The sequence below is a fragment of the Cornus florida genome, unplaced genomic scaffold, assembly GCF_030987335.1.
Source record: "Cornus florida cultivar Cherokee Brave unplaced genomic scaffold, ASM3098733v1 CherokeeBrave_3.0.0_Hap2_Chr04, whole genome shotgun sequence".
Lineage (NCBI taxonomy): Eukaryota > Viridiplantae > Streptophyta > Magnoliopsida > Cornales > Cornaceae > Cornus > Cornus florida.
The window spans coordinates 100,740,348-100,762,100 of record NW_026775574.1 but is presented as its reverse complement, the minus strand read 5'-3'; the positions used below and the strand labels follow the sequence as shown (position 1 = coordinate 100,762,100).

General features: G+C 34.2%; 2 protein-coding genes, 1 long non-coding RNA gene and 1 pseudogene across 4 annotated transcripts; 1 reads left to right on the top strand and 3 right to left on the bottom strand.

Moving 5' to 3' along the window:
- The first annotated feature begins 3,392 nt into the window (after positions 1-3,392).
- LOC132304232 (vignain-like) lies at positions 3,393-4,890 on the top strand. Its single transcript, XM_059801811.1, has 4 exons — positions 3,393-3,840; positions 3,958-4,190; positions 4,273-4,413; positions 4,556-4,890. Exons 1-4 carry the CDS (start codon positions 3,393-3,395, stop codon positions 4,811-4,813), a joined length of 1,080 nt encoding a protein of 359 aa, XP_059657794.1. The 3' UTR covers positions 4,814-4,890.
- An 808-nt stretch (positions 4,891-5,698) lies between these two features.
- On the bottom strand, positions 5,699-12,913 carry LOC132304231 (AAA-ATPase At5g17760-like). Of its 2 annotated transcripts, none has more exons than XM_059801810.1 (3): positions 12,624-12,913; positions 8,456-9,468; positions 5,699-6,618 (listed from the first exon to the last, which is right to left on the bottom strand). In XM_059801810.1, exons 2-3 carry the CDS (start codon positions 9,440-9,442, stop codon positions 6,232-6,234), a joined length of 1,374 nt encoding a protein of 457 aa, XP_059657793.1. In that variant the 5' UTR covers positions 9,443-9,468; positions 12,624-12,913; the 3' UTR covers positions 5,699-6,231. The 2 variants fall into 2 exon arrangements, with proteins under 2 accessions (XP_059657793.1, XP_059657792.1); XM_059801809.1 differs by having other exon boundaries at positions 8,456-9,482; positions 12,624-12,912.
- A 1,912-nt stretch (positions 12,914-14,825) lies between these two features.
- LOC132305473 (lysine histidine transporter 1-like) lies at positions 14,826-16,624 on the bottom strand (annotated as a pseudogene).
- On the bottom strand, positions 16,622-17,903 carry LOC132304230 (uncharacterized). The gene is made up of 3 exons (XR_009481550.1): positions 17,682-17,903; positions 16,962-17,340; positions 16,622-16,831 (listed from the first exon to the last, which is right to left on the bottom strand). It is a non-coding gene; the product is annotated as an uncharacterized LOC132304230 (long non-coding RNA).
- Positions 17,904-21,753: the final 3,850 nt, after the last annotated feature.

The window sequence follows — 21,753 nt, the reverse complement described above, 5'->3', positions numbered from 1 at the left end:
CTGTAGTATATTTCTTGTGTTCCATATTAATTTTATCTAAGTTCCTCAATAAGTTTTTTGATAAGCTTCCAATCCATTTCAATCACTTTCATTTTTTTTTTTCCTGAAGGTTCAATCAAAACCCACACACCCACTATATATTTTTGCCCCCCGGGCTCGAACACTCAACCTCCCCAAAGAGGGTGGAGAGCTTATACCATCTAGGCTAGAGCCCATTATTTTTCCATGTTACCTGTCACTTCCTATTCCTTATCATATTTTTTTACCACATATTTTGCTTATATTTCCTTTGCCCTTTTCTGCTTCTAGCTTTTGATGCTACTAACTTTTAATTTTGGCTGAAACCTTTTAAATTATCTGTTAAAGGGTTAAATTATAGAGCACAAAGCCTACCACCTGGGAGCTTAGGTGTGTGCCCTCTTCATTCAACATTGGCTTGGGAAGAAAGCTAGAAGGGAAATGTTCATACAAATTTGGTGTTCCTGTTTATATGGTTCAGTGGCAGTACGTAGTAGCTGTTATAATTTGTGGACCGTGGATTCTCACTCTAGCTAACCCAATTTTTGTAAGGAAAAATTATAATGAGGTTACCCTCTTGACAAGAGTGATGAGTTCTCTTGATTGACCATACAATTTAGATTAGTTCTCTTGACTTCGTAGTTACATTCACAAATCTCGAGATCCTTCTGAATTCTGTGGTCAATAAGAAGAGCTCATGGCTTGTCAAGAGTGTGACCTAGTGACACCTGATAGCATTGCTCTTTTTGGTAACTTACTGACTTGAGATATTTAGCATGATACGCTAAATGATAAGTTCACACAGCCCACTGCGAGAGTGAATATCTAGTGCAATAGGGAATTTAGTTATAATTAGTTTTATACTTACTGTAGTTTCTAGGGGTCATTGAAGTTAATTCTCGGGCTGTCAAGCGTAATGGGGTTCTGATCCTGAGGGCAGTCATTTTGTGCAATTAAGCTGAAGGTAAGTTTGTGGTTAATGACCCTTTGCTTAATGTAGTTTTAGGTCCTGCAACGATTATGGATCTTCATAAGACCCTGAATATGAGAAATGGCAGGTTAGGTTAAATTCACGATCTCAAGTCTAAATGAAGGCTCCGTTTGTTTCAACGTAAAATATTTTATTTTTTCAGGTAAAATATTTTCTTTTATTTTTATTTTTTGGTGTTTGGCAAAGGTTTAGGTCGAGGTCGAGGTTGAGGTTGAGTTTATCGGGTGGGGCGTGTAAAATAGCTTACCGAAAATTGATAAATAAGTTATTTTTGTTAGGTTTTAATATTTTTTTCTTACGAAACACCAGAAAACACATAAAATATTTACGCTTAAACAAACGGAGCCAAGATGAAGTTTATTTTCTGTGAGAAATCAAGTGAGCCATTTGCTTGATATTCTTTGTATACGCCTGTTCAATTCTCTGCATCTTCCCTACTGCTTGATTTTATGTGGTTGACTATTAGAAAGTGAGTAATTTTATGAAGATAATAAGGAATGATCTCTCTAATACCTGAACCTATTTGAGAAGGACTTAAATGTTTTTGGATCTGTTCTTGTGAACCTTAATTTCCTCAGATCAGCTTAATATTTGAAGCACTGTAGCTTATGTGATAAGCATGACACGAAATTTGTGATCGGTGCTTAATTTATGTTCCGTGTTTCTTCGTGTGTGAGTAATAGGCACTAAGAACCTTGCCCTAAGGATTTGATTTACAGTAATATTATTACCTGTCTGGAACAGTCCATGATTACCGGAGTAGATACAAAATTGAACATATTTTTGCTATTACTCAAATAGAAAAAGTGGAGGATGGATGTGTACAAGCTCATAAGTGGCTTGGCCACTGAATATTCCAGTATACCAAATGGTTTAGACTTTTTCATCTGCATCCCAGGCCCTTGTGTGTGTGTGTGTGTGTGTGTGAAATCATGAATGGAAGCAGGAGCATCTTTTGACCTCTGAACAGGTTTTGCTGGTTCCTCCAGAGTAGCTGATTGTGGTTTTAGTCTGTGATTTGGTTGTGTAGTTTCTACCTTATGAGGTTTCCGTGAATATTTTCTGAACTTGTTCCATTGCGAGTTTATGTTTTTTGTTTTTGTTTTAAGGTTCTAATGCGAGTTTTTATTTCTTCAATCAAAGCATATGTTTCTTTATTGAATTTGATTTGTATGGATGTAAGAAAGTGTTATATTAACGATTATATCAATTTTAAAGCTGTCTGAAAGGTGGAACCATACTCTGCTGTTTACCTCTTTCATCTGTTTCCAGGATTGAGGAGGAATGTTTAATGCTTTAATTGCTTTTCATATATGGGATTAAAGTGCCCTTTTTATTTGCATTCCAGATTTTGGGCAAGTGACCTGCTGAAACCATTCTTTCCTCCAAATCAATTCTTGAGATAATTTCGAACATTATATCTAATGTTTACTGCACAGAAACTGTTTAATTTGAAACCAACTTTGTTGGTAAAAACTAAATTGAGATGCATTCTTGTGGACTGAAACTTTGTTAACACAAGAAAACACCTTTTGATCATTAAGAATATGTTCATCTTGTAAGAAAACAGGAATTCAGAGTTGGAATCAAGGGCAAGCCAATCATGTTTTTTAGTTGATGAGAGTCGAGTCGTGACTACTGTTCAGTTTCATTCGTCGGAAGTAGATTTACTTCATGATTGTGAAACCATGAATTTACCATGCACAAAGTTGTGATCCAGGTGTAATTCAAGGTAAGCCTAATGGCAAGGGCTTTCACCTTACATCCTAGAGGTTGAGAGTTCGAATCCCCTTAAGGGCAGTCCCTAGTGGTGGATTATGGGGTGCTCTAAAGGTCCGACACCACCATACTTCTAAATCCAGCTCAGTACAATATAATACTATATATTATATGGTTGCATAATACTCACTTCAAGATACAAGCTGAACTACAACATGAAAGCCATTCATAAAGTTTGGCAAACTTTTCAAAAAGCTATTGGTGATCAACAAAAGACACAACAGTTCTGAGTTCTTTTTGTCTTTCACTTGCCAAAATCGTTTTCTCAAAGTAGCTAACTTGTCTATCTTCCACAAAAAAATAAAAAAATCTAACGTGGTTTGCATGTAGAGGTATAACCCCCCAATAACCCACCTCTAAAAATAGCAGAATAGCCTCTAAAAAGATGAAACTCTTTATCCCTTATTTTCAGGTTAAAGCTTTCATGGAGCTAAGAAAAAGCTATGCAATTCACCTCTATATAAGGACATGTTTGGATAACTAAAGATCATATCAAACTACTTCATATCACCCATAATTCTCATTCATATATATATATATATATATATATATATATATATATATATATATATATATATATATATTTCCCAATTTAGATTGTTATATGGAGATAGGAAAGTTTTTCTTGGTGGCTCTGTTACTGGCTCTGGCTTCGGGGCTGGTCCAGAGCTTAGATTTCACTGAGAAGGACTTGGCTTCTGAGGAGAGGTTGTGGGACTTGTACGAGAGGTGGAGGAGCCACCACACAGTATCACGAGACCTTGGCGAGAAACAGAAGCGTTTCAATGTGTTCAAGGAGAATGTGAAGCATATTCACAAGGTTAACAACATAGACAAGCCTTACAAGTTGAAACTGAACAAGTTTGCAGATATGACCAGCCATGAGTTCAGAAGCACTTATGCTGGTTCCAAGGTTAAACACTACAGGATGCTCCGCGGCAGCAAGGCCGGTACAGGTGGATTCATGCATGAGAAGACTGACAATCTGCCGCCATCCGTTGACTGGAGGAAGAAAGGAGCAGTCACTGGTGTCAAGGACCAAGGCAAATGTGGTAAGTCTCATTTAGATGAAATGTCATTTCAAAGTCTAATAGAATAACTTACTGAAGCATCAAGTCTAAGGTAAAAGTCCGAGCTTTACCTAACCCGTGTTACTATATTGCTTGCAGGTAGCTGCTGGGCATTTTCGACCATAGTTGGAGTTGAGGGTATCAACCAAATTAAAACCAAAGAATTAGTCTCTTTGTCTGAGCAAGAACTGGTGGACTGTGAATCTGATAACCAAGGTTGTAATGGAGGACTAATGGAAAACGCATACGAGTTCATTAAGCAAAATGGTGGTATAACAGCTGAGAAGATATACCCCTACAAGGCAAGAGATGGGAATTGTGATGCATCAAAGGTATATCATTCTTCTATCTTCTCAACAAATAACCAACCGACTTGGTATACGTCGTAAATTAATTTGTATGCTTTTCTTGTAGATGAATTCTCCTGTAGTGATGATCGATGGCCATGAAAATGTACCTATAAACGACGAAAATGCCTTGATGAAAGCTGTCGCTAACCAACCTGTATCCGTCGCAATTGATGCAGGGGGCTCCAATTTGCAATTCTACTCAGAGGTAAGTTTCTAGCAATATTAGGCTAAAGGATCACCTTATATAATTCACTAGCATTATATGTACACTATTATTTCAATTTCTTTTTTTTTTTTTTTAGAAGAAACAAACTTAATTATGCTTGAAATGGATTGTGAAATTGCAGGGAGTGTACACTGGGGACTGTGGCAAAGAGTTGGACCACGGGGTTGCGATTGTAGGGTATGGAACAACTGTTGATGGGACGAAGTATTGGATAGTGAAGAACTCATGGGGAACAGAATGGGGAGAACAAGGTTACATTAGAATGCAGCGCGGGATCGATGCAGAAGAGGGGATATGTGGTATAGCTATGGAGGCCTCCTATCCCATCAAGTCGTCCTCAGACAACCCTAAAAGAGCCTATTTGAAGGATGAACTCTAAAAGTCCACAAAGTAGAGCAATAAAATCTCCTAAATTATGTGCTTCTGGGAGAACAATTACATATAGTAATGCGTATTGTTTTTTCTTTTCTTTTTTCTTTTTTCTTTTTCTTTTTTTTTTTGTATTTTTTGGTACTAGTATCAGTTTAATGTATTAGTTTGAATGATAATAAATGTTCTTTGATGTGTGAAACTGAAATTAAGGGTTGCAAAGTTGTTGCCCTAAAATTTAGGATATGTTTTACTAATTTAGGAGATTGCATATGGACCATGCATTACAATACAAAGGGTGAGCCATGTGATCATACAAATATAGGCACTAAAAATCAACTTTCAAAAACATACAAAGTCCCATCAAAGGGATCTTAGATTCACTGGTTCAGGCATCATTTCCTGGTTTAGTGTCACTCTCTAATACAAATATACTAACTGATCACTAGCATAAACAATAACAGTGCCTCAAACATATCAGTGTTTGTGTATACAGATAACAGTATTGATAGAAAGAGCAAGAAGTCCATCCTAATGGTTTCTTCATGTGCAATGGATTATTGCATGACATTGGACAATCATACAGCTGCAACAATTCAAAGAAATAACCATTCAAAGCACAAATGTCCCCGTCTCGAGAGGGTTAGATGTCCACGATCTTACCTCCGCAAGGTCATGCTGAGAGGTTATTTCCATGTTTCATATCTCTGACCTCCTCCAAATTCACAATGGAGCAACCTTGCAGTTGCCCCAAGACTCACCCTCGTCTTTCTACAAGCCCACTAATATGATTTGGTCACTACCTTCACTTTCACTTGAATACACCTGACAAAAAAGGTTAATATCAGCACATTTTGCCAACCAAAATACCCAACTAAATATGATGGGTTGGAGATCAGGCAATACATACTATAGATTCCCCATTCTTCTACATAATCACATCAAACAAAAACAAAAACAAAAACAAAAGAAAGCCTTGAGAGAAAATGGTGAATTATTACAAGAAACACCATCTGACTTCTTATGTTGTACAAAAATCATCATAGAAATAGTGGAAATTGTTATGTTCATTTTCCTTTCTGCAAGAAGGAAAAAGGACACTTGCTAAAGGTTAATCCCCATACAGTCTTTACTGACTTTTTTCCATGACATAAAGCACAGCATCATATTAGTACTTGTTCCAAGACAGTAAAACTATGCTAACAGATACAGAAACAACTATAAAATGAATTAGTACTAGTTACACTTTAAACTTGTTCAATATCTACACTTGGTCTTTCCTGATTTCTTCAACTCCACCTTCTCTCTTTTTCAATATCTACACTTGGGTCTTTCCTGATTTCTTCAACTCCACCTTCTCTCTTTTTCAATATCTACACTTGGGTCTTTCCTGATTTCTTCAACTCCACCTTCTCTCTTTTTCAATATCTACACTTGGTCTTTCCTGATTTCTTCAACTCCACCTTCTCTCTTTTTCCTCCTGAGTAGCTCTCTTATTCCTCTCAGTGCAATTTCCTTTTCACCTGATTTCAACAGTTCCTCGGCAATCTGTGCAGGAGTGACCTCCACATCTGTCAACAGCTCTTCAATTTCAAGAAATGTGTGGTGGTCCGTTAAGTCTAGGTAATTACTCACAAGTGTTTTAAACCCCATAAAGCTTAAGTATGACATATGTATATGCTCGTCCATTCTACCCGCTCTCAGCAATGCCGGGTCGAGCCGCTCCTTATGATTGGTGGTGAATACAATAATTCTCTGATCCCCACAACTCGACCAAAGGCCATCAATCACATTAAGTAGTCCCGAGAGTGTCATCTGTCATCCAGAAATGAAAAGCCAACGGAAAGCCAATTCAGTTTGTATTATCAAAAACATGAGTTTGACATGTTAAGGGCATTTGGGGCTTTAAGTTGTTCCAAAGAGTAATGCAATCAAAAATGTCCTTTTATTTAAATAAACCTAAATGAGTTTAGTTTAGATTCAACTCGCCCTTCTATAATTGTTCATGCATGATAACTTATGATGAATGCATTAATTGCCTCAGTGAACATCACAGAGGAATATCCCACTTGCAATAGCATATTGAAACACCATTCAGGGTTATGCCTTTTGATAGACCCAGTGAGCACAACCATGCAGCGTTACAGTTTTAGCAAGGTGATACAAACAATTATGAAGCACATAATTCTGAGTGTGGTCTGAAAAAAATACATGTGTTTTAGTGTCACCCAAATTCCCCCAGTAAAAAAATAAAAATAAAAAAAGAAGGCAGGTCAATGACCCAAAATTGTCACCATCACCACCTAAAGCAATGCCAGAAACCAAAGGTATATTAATGAACAATCCAGTTCAGTACCACATAAAAGCCTCCAGTATGAGCAACCGAGTAATTTAACAGTAGTTCTCACTTCTTTAGTAGGGAACAATGTATGCCACCTAAACTAATTCCATGTTCGAGAAAATTTTATCTAGAATATTATATACCAAATTGTCACAACCAAACTCGATGGGCAATGTAGAAGCTGGACCAATCTTTGCTGATTAGCACACGCTCCTGGGAGAACTAGTGCCATCTTGAATATTAAGCAATTGCAGTTGATTTAACTTGAAATGTGAGAGGAGGACAATTAACCAAGGGTGTGTTCTTTCAGACCTTTACACTCAAATTGAATGGTACATTGCCCAGAACATAGCATTCAATAATACAAATATATAGGAACATGCTACGTGGTTGAGCCTATAACAACATAACTGCACAACGATTATGAGGCTGCCTGTTTAGTGTAGCATGCACCCCATACAAGAGGGCAATATCATTCTGTAGCATGCATATGTTGATCTGAAATTTTCATCTTAACAGATTAAGGACCATGAAAAAGAAAACAATATCAGTGGGTGATTTTACACATCAAAGAAATCATGGGTATGTAAATGGAGAATCCAGCCAAACAAAAAATTAAACAAAAGAACAACTTAATCGTGTCTTCAGCATTACTCATGGGTCTATTCTAAACTATTCTATCAATGTCAACGACGTAAGGGGATTTATAAAATTTAATTAGCTAGGCAAAAAAAAAAACATACCTATTTCTTTTTGCCAACTCCACCCATTCCCATCAACTCTCTTCTTTCAAAAAAGAGACCTATATTATTAGGACAAAAAAGGAAAAGTTTTAAAAGCGTTAATAAATTTGAAAAACATATATTCTGAAATTGAAAACTAAACTTCCAAGTCTTTAATTCCCATTAATAAATTGTTCGAGTATCACATCATAACAATATTATATATATGTATGTAGAAACAAAAACAAAAACAAAAACAAAAAATCAATATCAGTGGGTGATTTTACACATCAAAGAAATCATGGGTATGTAAATGGAGAATCCAGCCAAACAAAAAATTAAACAAACTAACAAGTTAATCGTATCTTCAGCATTACTCATGGGTCAATTCTAAACTATTCTATCAATGTCAACAATGGAATTTGACTCCAGAATGCAAAAATTATGCAACATGAAGGGCTTCCAGCCTTCCATACAGTCATTATACTTGATTATAAAAAATTAAAAATTACACTTAAAACTATCCAAGTATTCTGTTATCTCAGTTTATCGCAATCTCACACAAATTAAGCAACAAGCTAAATATTACCTGGTCGGTACTTTTACCGGAAGCTCCCCCTTGGCGGGACTGCGAGTTGATGGTACAATCAATGTCCTCAATGACGACAATAGACCTATTTGAAGTTGATAACAACAACCTTTTAAGTTCTGAATCGCTCAGGTGACTTGTAAGCTCTAAGTCGTATATGTCAAACTTTAGGTGATTTGCCATGGCAGCAACCAAACTTGATTTACCCGTCCCAGGTGGGCCGTACAATAGATACCCACGCTTCCAGGCCATTCCAACCTTCCGGTAAAAGTGTTGTCCCTTGACAAACTTATCCAAGTCTTCGAGTAAGCACCTTTTCAATTCTGGGTCCATCGCCAATGTTTCAAACGTAGAAGGATGACCAAGATTGACGGACCCCTTAGCAGTCCGATTCCCAAGTGAGTGGATCTGTACAACCCTCGATTGTTCTCTAATAGATTTTGCCTTCTCTTGTACGTGGGGCAAAAAAGATCCAAGTACCCTATCTTGGTACTTCTTCTCAAAAGTCAGTTCAAGAGTTTGGTCCACCTTGTTAGTAGTAAACCCACCCTCAGTTTTTTGATACTCGTTGCCGACCAACTTCCAAACAAGCTGGATGTCTTCAAAAATCTCAGTAATTTTTTCACCTCTGCTGACAGTAACAGAAACAGCATCATCCTGTGGTTTCTTCGAAACCACAAGCACCTGAACAGAAGGGCTAATGAATGTGCTCAAATAGAGCTGTGCATCCTCGAATATCTCATTGGTGTAGTGGCCAACATATTCGTTGATAACAATTTTCATTTCATTTGCACGACCACATCCAAATTTTGATACAATCCAATGTTGGAGCTGTTCGGGTACAAATTGGTTGATTAGGATCTTGAGTTCTCCAAGAATCGTTTTCACTAGCATCATGAGTGCCAAAAGGTTTGTGTGCGCTGACCACAGTGATGCTGTAGATGGTATCAATCCAGAAAGTGTGGACAGTAATGTCTTGGGAGACATTGTAGAACTCAACTGCTGAAAAGAACCTATGCCAAAAGACCTGTCATTTTGAATACGACAACAGTTCATATATTTTGCACAACACAAAAAATAATTGAGACTTAAATAGGCATTTTACAAGCTTAGAATTACACAAATGAAAAAGCAATAGTAATTGTGTGTGTTAATGATAGACAAGAACAATTTTGTTTTGAACTTGGAGAATAAAAGAAAAATATTCAAAACTACCAACTATGTCAGCATGGCATTGAATTCAAAGACCTAATAAATCATTTAATTGCTAGATTCTTACTAGTTGAAGTTTAAATCAAACAACTAGTGAGCTTATAGATATTCACAAAAAATCAAAGTTACGTGAGACGATAAAAAAATCGTACCATAAAAAGTTATGCACCTTCTATCGTAGTATTAAGATACCTCAAAAATGTGATTTTGACATTCAATATATCTAAAAATAAAAATAACAAAATAGAAAAGGTGTTACAATTAGCAAGATACTCTTACTGAAAAAGGAAAAAAAAAAAAAGAAAAGAAAAAGAAAAAGAAGCAAGAGACCGATAAATATAATAATAAGATCGTAATTATCTTACCAAACAAATACATATGTGTGATTATCTAATGTTTGGACCAACCACAAGTAGTCTGTTGTCAAAAGACTATATCTGGGTGGGGAAAAGAAAGAAAAATTTTAATCATGTTGTTCGAACTTCCAATTTAGTAGATTTAGCCTTAAATCAGTAGATCTAACCTCCAATACAGATTTTGAACCCTAAGAAAACAAAAGCCAGTGAAGAAAAGTAAAATGTTAAGTCTGTGAAGAGAAGTAAATTATATAGATTTTGAACCCTAAGAAAACAAAAGCCAGTGAAGTAAAGTAAAAGGTTAAGTCTGTCATCCAGGAGCAGGTTTTAACTAAAACTAGCTGAGACGGCTGTTAGTTTCCTGTGACAAACTGAATGTAAGCATCCATGGTCCCTCATATTACACAAATAGTCAATTATGTAATGTTAATGAATGTTACAAAGGTGAATCTTCTCCCCAGTAAAATCAGGATGAATCGGATGGGCTTCCAAAAGCTGTTACACACTCATTGACATGTTACATAACGAACGATATTTACACTATAATTGCTAGTCATACTTGGGGGAGAAAACAGTATGTCTTGCCAGACAGTTTCATTTATGATTGATTATGTTCTAGGAGTTAAGGGATTTTTCATAGTTTGTCAAATATGTTGGACATGGGCTGTAGTAGAGGTTCATAACTCACAAGTCTTATTTTAGATCATATAATTAGGTCTCGTGTCCCTTGAGGCAAAACATGTAAATCTTTAAGGGAAGGGAGCGGGACCTTTGAGTGAGAAGACCCTACAATTCACAAGTTGAAGAGGTCGATGGTAAACACGCTGCATTTTTTGACTTTTGGAGTCTTTGCCTTGCTACAGATTCTGCTGTAGATTTCTGGGTAAAAAGGTACTTTCTAGACAGAAAATTGGGCTTTTTCATTTAGAGAAAAAGGATATCAACAAATAAAGTAAAAAGAATTGAAAGGTAATCACGAGAGAACATTTAGAGAAAAAAAATGAACAGGAAAAACAATGGGATTGGAATGACAATATAAATAACTTATGGTAAAAAATGGCGGGTTCTATTAGGAACAAAGCAAAGGAAACTTTGGGAGAGGCTAAGGAAAAGAAATTTATTAAAAAAAGTAAGATGGAATGAGGACTCCATGTTGATGTAGTAAGTAGGATTGGAGGAAGGTGGAAAAAATGGAGACAAACTAGTTGTATCCTATGGTACAAATGAATACCAAATAAATTAAAAAGACAAAAAACTATGGGAGTTATTGGGCCAACTATATTGTAAGGAGACGTGTGTTGAAAGTCGAAAAAGAAACATGACCAATGTTTTATTTTCATCATCATTGTTGCCTTTTGTTACTATTTTGCATAATATTTTGTTAATTCTAGCGGCATACTTGTTTTACCACCATGCCTTTAGCTTAAGTAGTATCTCCTCCTCCTAGATGGGAGGTTAAGGGTTCAGGTTCCTATTAAATAAAAATAGTTTCGCTTTAAAATGAAAAATATCATATCTATGAGGTATTTTACACTGATAAAACCAAACTCAACAAAACGATTTCCGGTTTTAAATTTTTGTGGTACCTTTTTTTTTAATTCAAATTTTTATTTAATATCTGTTGATTATAGCAGTTGTTCCATTTAAACTTATACAATACTCAAAATATACCTACAAACAATTTACCCACAAAAAATACCTACAAACAATTTAACATAAATGAAAGTAACAAAGAAAAAGAAAAATAGAAAAGAAAACATGGTAAAACCTATCCTAGCACAATTAAACAAGTGGATGCAATGAAAACAACCACGGTATAGTAATATGAAGTCCCACGTTATCTCACACTAACTAACAGGAAGGTTGACACAGTAAGAAAAACACATTAACGTAATCATAAATGCACAATGTATAAAGTTAATCAATTAAGGCACTAACAACTGGAGCTCTCAATCAACACTTATCCTCTTTAATTTTTTTTTTTTTATTATTATTTTTTATTACAAACATAAATATATATAGAGAGATATAGAGTAAAAAGCAAATATATGATTATATGTAATCAATGTGTTTTAGTGTGTTGGTGGTGTGCACTCTGTTTCTGTTTTAACTCCCTATATTAGGATTATATATATATACACAAATAGAGAGATATCTAGACAACAGAGATCTATACGACGATTTTGATGATCATCATTTGCAACCGAAGACATACATATAGTGAAGAGAGAGAGATTATTTTGTATATATATAAATAAATACAGAGATACGACGATTAAGACGATGATCAGACGTACATGTAAATTGTGCATTTAAAGAAATTGCATATATACAATGGAAGTGAAGAGAGAGAGATTATTTAGTATATATATAAATACATACCGAGATCTATACGACGATTATGATGATGATCATTTACAACCGAAGATATACATATAAATTGTGCATTTAAAGAAATTGAATAGATATATAATCAGAGAGTTAAAAGCAAGTGGAGAGAGAGATTGATCTATGCAAATTTAATCAAAATAATTTCACCATCCACGAGAACAGACTGTGTATGATAGTGCATTTGTGTGTTGTATGTGTAAGGAGATTACCTAACCAAATTCGTTCTTCAATGGAATGACTATCGATCTTGATCAGTTGATCGTCAATCGGTTCATCTTTTATCTCCGGATCTGTTTGTAGAGCGAGAGTCAAACGTCGTTCTTCGAAGAACTATCGATCTTGATCAGTTAATCTCCGGATCTGTTTGTAGAGAGAGAGAGAGAGTCCAACAGTTCAAGAAAATAGAAGGAAACAGGGAAAAAGAAGTGCGAAAGTCGAATGGAAAAAGAAAAGTGAGGTGGTTCAAAATATCTGACGTCACTCTTATTTGGTGAGAGGAGGAGGAAAGAGAAAGAGAAAGAGAAAGAGGAAAGAAGAGAAAAGTGCCGCCAAAGCTTTATGTGGGGCCGTCACACGCCTCAAACTCAAGGTGGTTTGTAATTTTCAGAAAATAATAATAATAATAAAAGACTATATGACAAATTAATATAGAACCATAATTTTTTTATTTTTTTTGACAATATAGAACAATAAATTGAGACTAATAATAATAATAATAATAATAATAAAAGACATGAAGACAAATTAATATAGAACCATAACTTTTTTTTTTCACAATATAGAATCACAAATTGAGACTCCATAATTTTTACCCAAACATCAAAAACAAATTTGTTGGCGAAAAGGGATTGGGATAGTACTACCAAATTATTGGGCCTGTTTGGTTTAGAATTCTAAAAACGGCTCTCAAGAATTCAGAGAACATATTAAACTATAAAGGCAATTCTCTTAAAATAGATTTTTTTATAATTGAATTTTCAATAAACCAAATCAAGAAGAATTTTTTATATTGTTTTCATTTTTATCAATACATAAAATTGTCCTCAACTGTTCTCAGGAGTTACAAACTAAAGTAGGTTTAGTTTCCAACCCAATTTATTTGTTTATGAAAAATGATTGTTTATCCAAAAATGAATAACCGAAGTCCAAGCAAGATAATCCTTAGTTTCAATTCTTGATAAATCTCAACCTGATTGATGCCACAATATTTGACCAGAACCTAAGAGCTTGTTTGGTTTAATTATTTTAAAACAGTTACGGTTGTCAGAAATTCCCGATGCCGAAAAAAAAAAAAAAAAAAAAGTTAAGAAACCAGATGTTATAAAAGTAATTTTGAATTGTGTGCTAATTTTCAGTTATTGTATAATGAAAAACTATTCTCAGCAAAATGAATCAAGTCAGTCCAAAGTTATTGCTTGAATTCTTTTTATATTTCTTTTGGTGGACGATGGTGGTTTCGGGTTTCTTCGAACACCCCGTAATTCACTACCAAATATATGCAATTCCGATTAACTAGACAATTATCGAAAATTTCCTTCATGGCTCCGGTGGAATTCGAATTCTCGAAATAACTTCATTGAATTAAAGGAAAATCAACCATGGATGGAGATAACAAATGCATCTAACATACTACATATGGTCACTAGGACAAACTTTCTATACATTATCACAAGTTTTAGGTAGAGAGAACTTTAGAAGAGACTCATAGGAATGTAATAATTACTTTGATGGCTCTAATTAACAGTAGGTGGTGTAATTATTAATTTGTTGTCAATAAACTGAAGCAAAAGACACATTTTGCTTCTGAGGTGATTTTCTGATTATAACTCGACGAGAAAAATCAGTCTCCTAATAATTTTTTTTGCTAACTGCCCGTTGTATGTAGGACAGGAGAATTGAATAGTCGGCATGTGCCCGATGATGAATTATGTGATGCTCTAAGAGGCCCCACACCACCATCGTCGACCACAACAACAAAGTAAATCACACTTTTGGAGTCGAAAACTTGAAATTGATTATCCAAACAAAGCAATGGAAATACAAATCAGCAAACCATGGTATTATTGGCAATTATAGCAACAAAATACAAACTGACAGACTAATATAAAATGAAATTTTGCAAGAGATCCCTTTTAAATATTGGGCCCAATGGCTACATTCCATTTTTTGAAAATAAACTTGATCTACAGACTCTATAAACAATAACATTTCCCATCTATTGATGTCTGAAACAGGTTCAACCAGGGGTACATTCAACAACATCAACTTCCATCATCATCATCATCTTCTTCTTATTCATTTTCATCATTTTATCATAAATTGAAATTGAAATTGAAATTTAACTCCTAAACACATTGAAAATCAGCAAGTAGAGTAAGTATTTACCAGTAGAATTTGCAGGCCTTCGATTGAAGAATGATCTGCCTTAGCCCACCGATGGGTGCTAAAATCATCAAGGACACACCAAATATTATGCAGAACTGAAATCACATGAATCAAAATAAAATTAGATTAGTTGCCATGCTTAAAAAGAAATTGAAGAAATAAATAAAATAGTTGATTCAATATCATTTTTTTTTTTTTTTTTTAACACCATATCAAATCAGCATTACCCAAAATTTGCACACCAAGATGCGCCGAATTTTTTGGGTTTGTAGATGATGAGCCATATGATGCAGGGGAGCTGCAACAAGAAAAAAATAATATTAAATAATTAATTAATTAAAATAAAATAAAATTATAGCCATAATAATGAAGAACTTGGTTAATCTGAAGAATGAACATTAATTGTTGCAAATTGGTCATAGTTCGTAATTCATGAAGGAGAAGATAGGTTTTTCACTTACATAATATGAGGTAGGTGCCAAAGCAAATCCTCCAAAAAAATCCAAGTAGACCACCAAAAAAAGGGAATGTCATACCAATGAACATTGTTATTCCTACAATCAAGCAAGGTGAAAAGATTTGTAATTAAAAAAAACCCGAAAAAAGGAAAGGTAAAGAAAAAGATTTGTCATGAAAAAAAATCAATTTTTTGACGTTAAACCAATTGAATTATTGAATTTTGTAGAACCACTTACCAACATATGATGTTCGAGTAAGGAAGCCCAGTGTAGAAGTGGGATTAAATTTAATTTTTACTACCAGCCAAGTTTCTATCATGTCGAACACTGGCATTGCAAATATCTGCAAATTTTGGCAAAAATAAAGAAAGAATCATGGATAAATAAACTGTTAGCATGGACAGATAATTAGTAAAATATGAAAGAAAGAAAAAAATATTAAAAGGGAAAGTATAGGACAATGATTAGACTGGCTATGCTACATAGTGCAGAATGTTGGGCACTCAAAAAGAAACACGAACTAGGCATCCATGTGACGGAAATGTGGATGTTAAGATGGATGTTAGGAGCAACTAGGAAAGATATGATTAATAATCAAAGGATTAGAGAGAGTAGGCGTGGCACCTATTAGGGAGAAAATAAGAGTAAGTAGACTTAGATGGTAGGGCATATTCAATATCGATCTACAGATGCACCCATGAAGAGAGAGTGATTTACACAGAGGGTCGACCAAAACTAACATGGAATGAAGTGATAACGATAATCTATGTGGCTGGCTGACCCTGTTTGTATAGGATTAAGGCAAGGATGATGATGATGACAATGAAAAGAAAGAAAAAAAATTGAAAATGTACCTGATAGCCTCCAATGACATGAACAACAACAAAACATGTTAGCAGTTGCAATAAGCCAATTGGGCTTCTCTAGTGATAGAAGGTTGTTGTCCTCAAGTTTGTTTCCAAATATATGGTATCCAATTAGTGCAACTGGAAAATAGCATAGGGCAACAACGATATATGCCACTATCACTCCTTTCCACATAGGTTTCTTGGAAGGTTTTTCAGGGGTGGAAGGAATTGTTGCTTGGATCTCCAATACCACATTTTGACCGGCAAAGGCAAATGCATCACCCAAGGCGCTGAAGAAGTGAAAAACGTTTCCGGATGTGGTTTTAGATATTGGAGCATAGCTCACATTGTCTTGAACTCCTTTTTTAAGCGAAGCTCTGCCCAAGCAATGGTAGAGTAACTGCAAGCAACAGTAACGCCCAAAAGAGGGAAAAGAAAAACAACATTACATTGACCAGTTTGATAACATGAAATTCCTATGAAAAACAACATTACATTGACTATCACTCCTTTCCACATCGGTTTCTTGGAAGGTTTTTCAGGGGTGGAAGGAATTGTTGCTTGGATCTCCAATACCACATTGTGACCGGCAAAGGCAAATGCATCACCCAAGGCGCTGAAGAAGTGAAAAACGTTTCCGGATGTGGTTTTAGATATTGGAGCATAGCTCACATTGTCTTGAACTCCTTTTTTAAGCGAAGCTCTGCCCAAGCAATGGTAGAGTAACTGCAAGCAACAGTAACGCCCAAAAGAGGGAAAAGAAAAACAACATTACATTGACCAGTTTGATAACATGAAATTCCTATGAAGATGCCATGAGGAAGTTAATTTAGAGCATTTTTAACGGAGCACTTACCTCAAGGACATTACAGCTGCGGCCAAGGAGACGACAGAAATGGAGTTAAAGTTGGGCAGATGAGAGAGAACAAAGTTAGCAGAAGCGAAAATATGATGAAGTAAGTGGTCTTGATTGGTGCACAGTTGGGGCAAACTGATTCATGGAATTTCTTCAATGATTTCCTCCAGTGACCATATAGACTATGCACGTGCCAACTTCCACAATAAGCTGTTGGGGTACAACAATACAGAGCCCAAGCTTTTCACCAAACGCATGCTGGCCTAATTCATGGTATCTATCGAACCGCTTACCAGGAACCATTTCGTGCATCTCAACTATTTGCCACATGTACAGGGTGACAATCCATGACAGGACTAACATGGTCACCTCGGGACCCCTACATGTTGAGGGTTTAAAGGTTATGAAATTTCCGAACATTTCATTCACTGCAAATCATATCCTAAAAAAAAACTATCTAAAAACGAAAATAAATTTTGAAAGAAACATCACTTGGAAACCTTCTAAAAGAATTGTAAATTAATAATTGAAAACCTGAAAAACATTTTAAAGCATTCTTGTTAAAAAGAAACCAACACAACCCGGTGAAATTAATTATTAATGTAAAAAGATAGGAACACCAAAATTGATCAATACCTAGAACCTTAGCAGTCTCAAGCATCATTACGACTGAATATAAACATTTGATTTGGGGAAGAAAGAAAGAAAAGAAAAACATACCATCATATGGAAAGCTGAGGATGCCGGCTCCTACCATGGCCGTGACATTATGGAATGCAGAGTACCACCATTTGGCAGTTCTTGACGAAGTGATTGTAAGCCATTCTTCAAGGGCCTTCTCTCTTGCAGCTTGTTCATCCATCTCTGCTTGATTATGAGACATTTTTTTCTCCTTCTGAAACAAGGATTTCAAGGAGGGCAAAATTGTTGAAACAACAAAATGACCCTTGTGGGGGTAGAAGTGGTAGTTAGAGATTTTATACTTGGTTTTATCTAATTGTTGTTGCACTATTGGATCACGATATCTAATTCCCATATCCCCATTTCACTTCTTCTTCTATCAAACTGTACGTACATCATCACGTGACACTGCAACTCTAATATATAATCATAATGTTTATCTTTTTCAAGTTTTACGGAGAATATTTTTTTTTCACTCTCTTTATCAATAATAACAATAGGTCTTAATTTAAAATGCTAAATCTTGATTTAACATATCTAAAATTTTAATTTAACTTAAGTATTTCATTATGAGAAATTACTCTTATTGAGAATCAAAACAGATATAGCATGCAAATTAAGAAATGTAATAAAATAAAACGTAATAAGATAAAATACTCACAATAATAAAACTGTGAGTTAACAACACGTGTGTATAACTTAAAAATATAAATACAATATACAATTATAGTACCCCTTTGAATGACAACTATAAAATACTAGTAATGATGTTTACATGTTTTTATATGTATACCTTCATTGGTAATGCATTATTTAATTAAAGATAAGTTATCTTTGAATATCTTATATCTACCTAATTAAAAGAAACATACAACCCCTTAATTTTCATTTAATCACTTGAAAATCAATTACCTTTGGAGAATTATTTCTCATAATTAAATAAACTCAATATTCATAAATATCACAAAAAATCATAAGCATCATAATTCATGAAATATTGCAATTATGTTTACGACTAAAATTAAAATTCATCAACTATTATGGTTAAACCACTTTGACAGCTACTAACCTTTACATAATATGAATGTTAAATTAGGTAGTGACTAATTCATCATTAATTATATTTACAGCTAAAATTAATATTCATAAATCATTATGGTTAGGCCACTTTGGTAGCTACTAACCCCTACACAACATGAATATTAAATTAGCTAGTTACTAATTTATCATTAATTTGCCCATTTAACATTATACACACAACTCATACTGATCAATTTAAATTTAGGTAGGTTCGATCCCAAAAACTTAATAGTCTAAAAAATTCAATAAAAATATCATTTTACTTTATATACATAATAAAACATATTTTTATTTTTTAACTTAAAGATCATAATTAAATTAATCTAAAATTGATTCTCTATCATGTATATATATTTTGGTATTAAACAATAATTTATTTGTATGTCCAATAAAGTCAAATTTCTAAACTCACATATTATTCTAAAAATTATAAAATAATTAAAAATAAAATCATTCATATCATCAAACAATAATTGATAAAACTTTGAGTTTCTTTCTAATAGCAACAAGCTGCCATTAATACTTTTAGCAATTAAATCAAGCTAGGAAATCAAGATACCCAAGTTAGTTTGGTATCCACAAAATTCATCTATAATGATATTAAAATTAGTATATAATAATACACATATTTCTTTTTCAAAATCATGTACGAAAAGGAAACTTCATCTTATTATGCATGTGCATACATGCATCATTAAGTAATTGACTTTCATGCAATTACATAAAAATCAGAAATATATGTATGAAAACCAAAATCAGTGCACAAAACTTGATTCAAACAAACCCACGGAAAATACTGATCAAAACATATCCACAGTGCAGATTCAAAATAACACATTATTCAATTATGGAATCATCATTATATATTAAATATTATTTATGCAACGTTAAAGAAAAATAATGAGTCCCTAAACCTTAAGCTCTGATACCACATGTAAACTTTAATTATTCATGCAAATCATTAATCACGAAAAAGCATGAATTCCAAAATCTTATAATTTCATTATTCTCACATTGCTATAATGTATAAATAAAGTAGTTAAGTATAAATACATCGATCTGTGATTGCAAATATCGTAGAAATCAAGTCCAACGTCGAGATCCTTTAATAACGAACTAAGCCGCAACTCTAAATAATAGGCAAAGCGTGGAAACTGGTTTATCTCTCTTGACCTTTTGTACACATAAATATTATACGTATTGTTTTCATTAGCATACATAATTAATGGGATATATGCACTTTTATAAAGGTAGAAAGAGAACCAGTTTTTCTTTTTAGTAACCTTAATTCCACTTTTCATCAAAATAAGAAATAAATAGGAAAACAATTCTCCAATAATTAATTACCATAAAGGTAATTTATAAGTTAACCAAATAAAATAATTTTAATCCGATATCTTTTTACTTGACCACTAATTAATGAAATATATCACATATCCAAATCATGTGGGCCACACAATTAATAAATAATCTTACGTAGATATTGTTATATTAAATAAAAATATGTTTAGTGCTTCCTTTTCACCTTTCAAAATGAAAGGTTGAGAACTGGAGGGTTCAAGTCTTTCCAAGAGTATTGTGTAAAATCTTTAGGTAAATTACACTGATTTTATTGAGAGAGAATTACATACGAGTATTACTTTGACCTCTTCCCCTGAGATTTATCATGTGTGCTCAACAACACCCCTAACATTTTTCTTTCTAATAAACCTGTTGACCGAATTTTATAAAATGACAATCTTGTTATCCCCTTGTATAAAAGGGCCATTACTGACTTGTCACTCTCAAAATCACTTGAAGAACGAGTTTAGGGGAGATCAATATAATAACCGTCAAATGGTCTGTGTGTAATTTATCGAAACTTCACAGAAGATCAATATAATTTATCCAATTTCTTTTCCTGAACAAGAAAAAAATAAATAAATAAATAAAATTCTCACGCAATGAAATCACTGCAAATATATTAAGGATAATTGTAAAAAAATGGTGTTTTGGAGGTCAAAGGACAAAAAGATGGAATCAAATTCTAATTTTCCAAATTAATGGAGTTTTCTTAAATGTTGACATGGATATGAAATTTTACTGTAGATTATCTTTTGATTTCCAAACTGCCCATCTATTTTGTTGTGAAGTGACCCAACTACCCAGCTCTCCAATAACTCCATAATCCAATCCATTTCAATAGATGACGACTTGTTCTTTGGGTAATTCATCACGTTGGGAAATTTGGTCTTGCAAGGAAGCACAGAGGTGGTCGTAGATCAGAGAAAGAAAGAACAGCTACTCTTATAATATCGTCGGCAAATTTCTTGTACAATCAAAAGGCTAATGTTTCTGCCAAAACTCTATATCATTGTCATCGCTGCAGATCCGGCCACCACCATCCCCGCCGCACAACCACCACTATTATCCCTGTATTCGACAACCACAACCACCATCTCAGCAGTCGACAACCACCACCACCATTGCTAGTTTCACCCCCCCTACCCCCACATATATAATATATACATGTACTATATATAGAGAGAGAATATAGTACTCGTGTATGTAAAGAGAGTACTGATTCAAGAACGCCAATTTTGGGTTTGTAATCTTATTTTTGATCCATAGGTCAAATGTGATTTTTTTTATTTTTTATTGAGGGTATATAAATAATTTTGAATTCAATAGTAAGGGTAACAATGTCTTTGCAACTATAGTAAGGGCAAATGTGATACTTCATACAAAAAAATGGATGAGGTCATCAAAAAGCGTCGTAGTGTCACCTGGGCAAAGTGTTATGCCGGGACTAACTTTAAGAAAAATCAGTGTAATTTTTGAAACGTTAGGAATACTATGTGAAATTAGGCCTGACTTGAGAGAAGTAAGTGATATTTTCCCTAGAAATATTCATAGACATTCCCACATTTGGAGTAGTATAATATGATATAATATAATAATAACCCCCCTACTTTTGGTCCTATTGCAAGGAACGCCCTGAACTTTCATTTTTGTTGCAGTTTGCTCCATCCAGTGGAATGTTGTGGTCAAA

Bases quoted from the DNA above. Each gene is read 5' to 3' on its own strand.
- LOC132304232 (XM_059801811.1), top strand. From the start codon at position 3,393: ATGGAGATAGGAAAGTTTTTCTTGGTGGCTCTGTTACTGGCTCTGGCT. The intron at 4,191-4,272 runs GTATATCATTCT...CTTTTCTTGTAG, and splicing joins GGAATTGTGATGCATCAAAG to ATGAATTCTCCTGTAGTGAT. The intron at 4,414-4,555 runs GTAAGTTTCTAG...GTGAAATTGCAG, and splicing joins ATTTGCAATTCTACTCAGAG to GGAGTGTACACTGGGGACTG.
- LOC132304231 (XM_059801810.1), bottom strand. From the start codon at position 9,442: ATGTCTCCCAAGACATTACTGTCCACACTTTCTGGATTGATACCATCT. The intron at 6,619-8,455 runs GTAATATTTAGC...TCTGGATGACAG, and splicing joins CCGGTAAAAGTACCGACCAG to ATGACACTCTCGGGACTACT.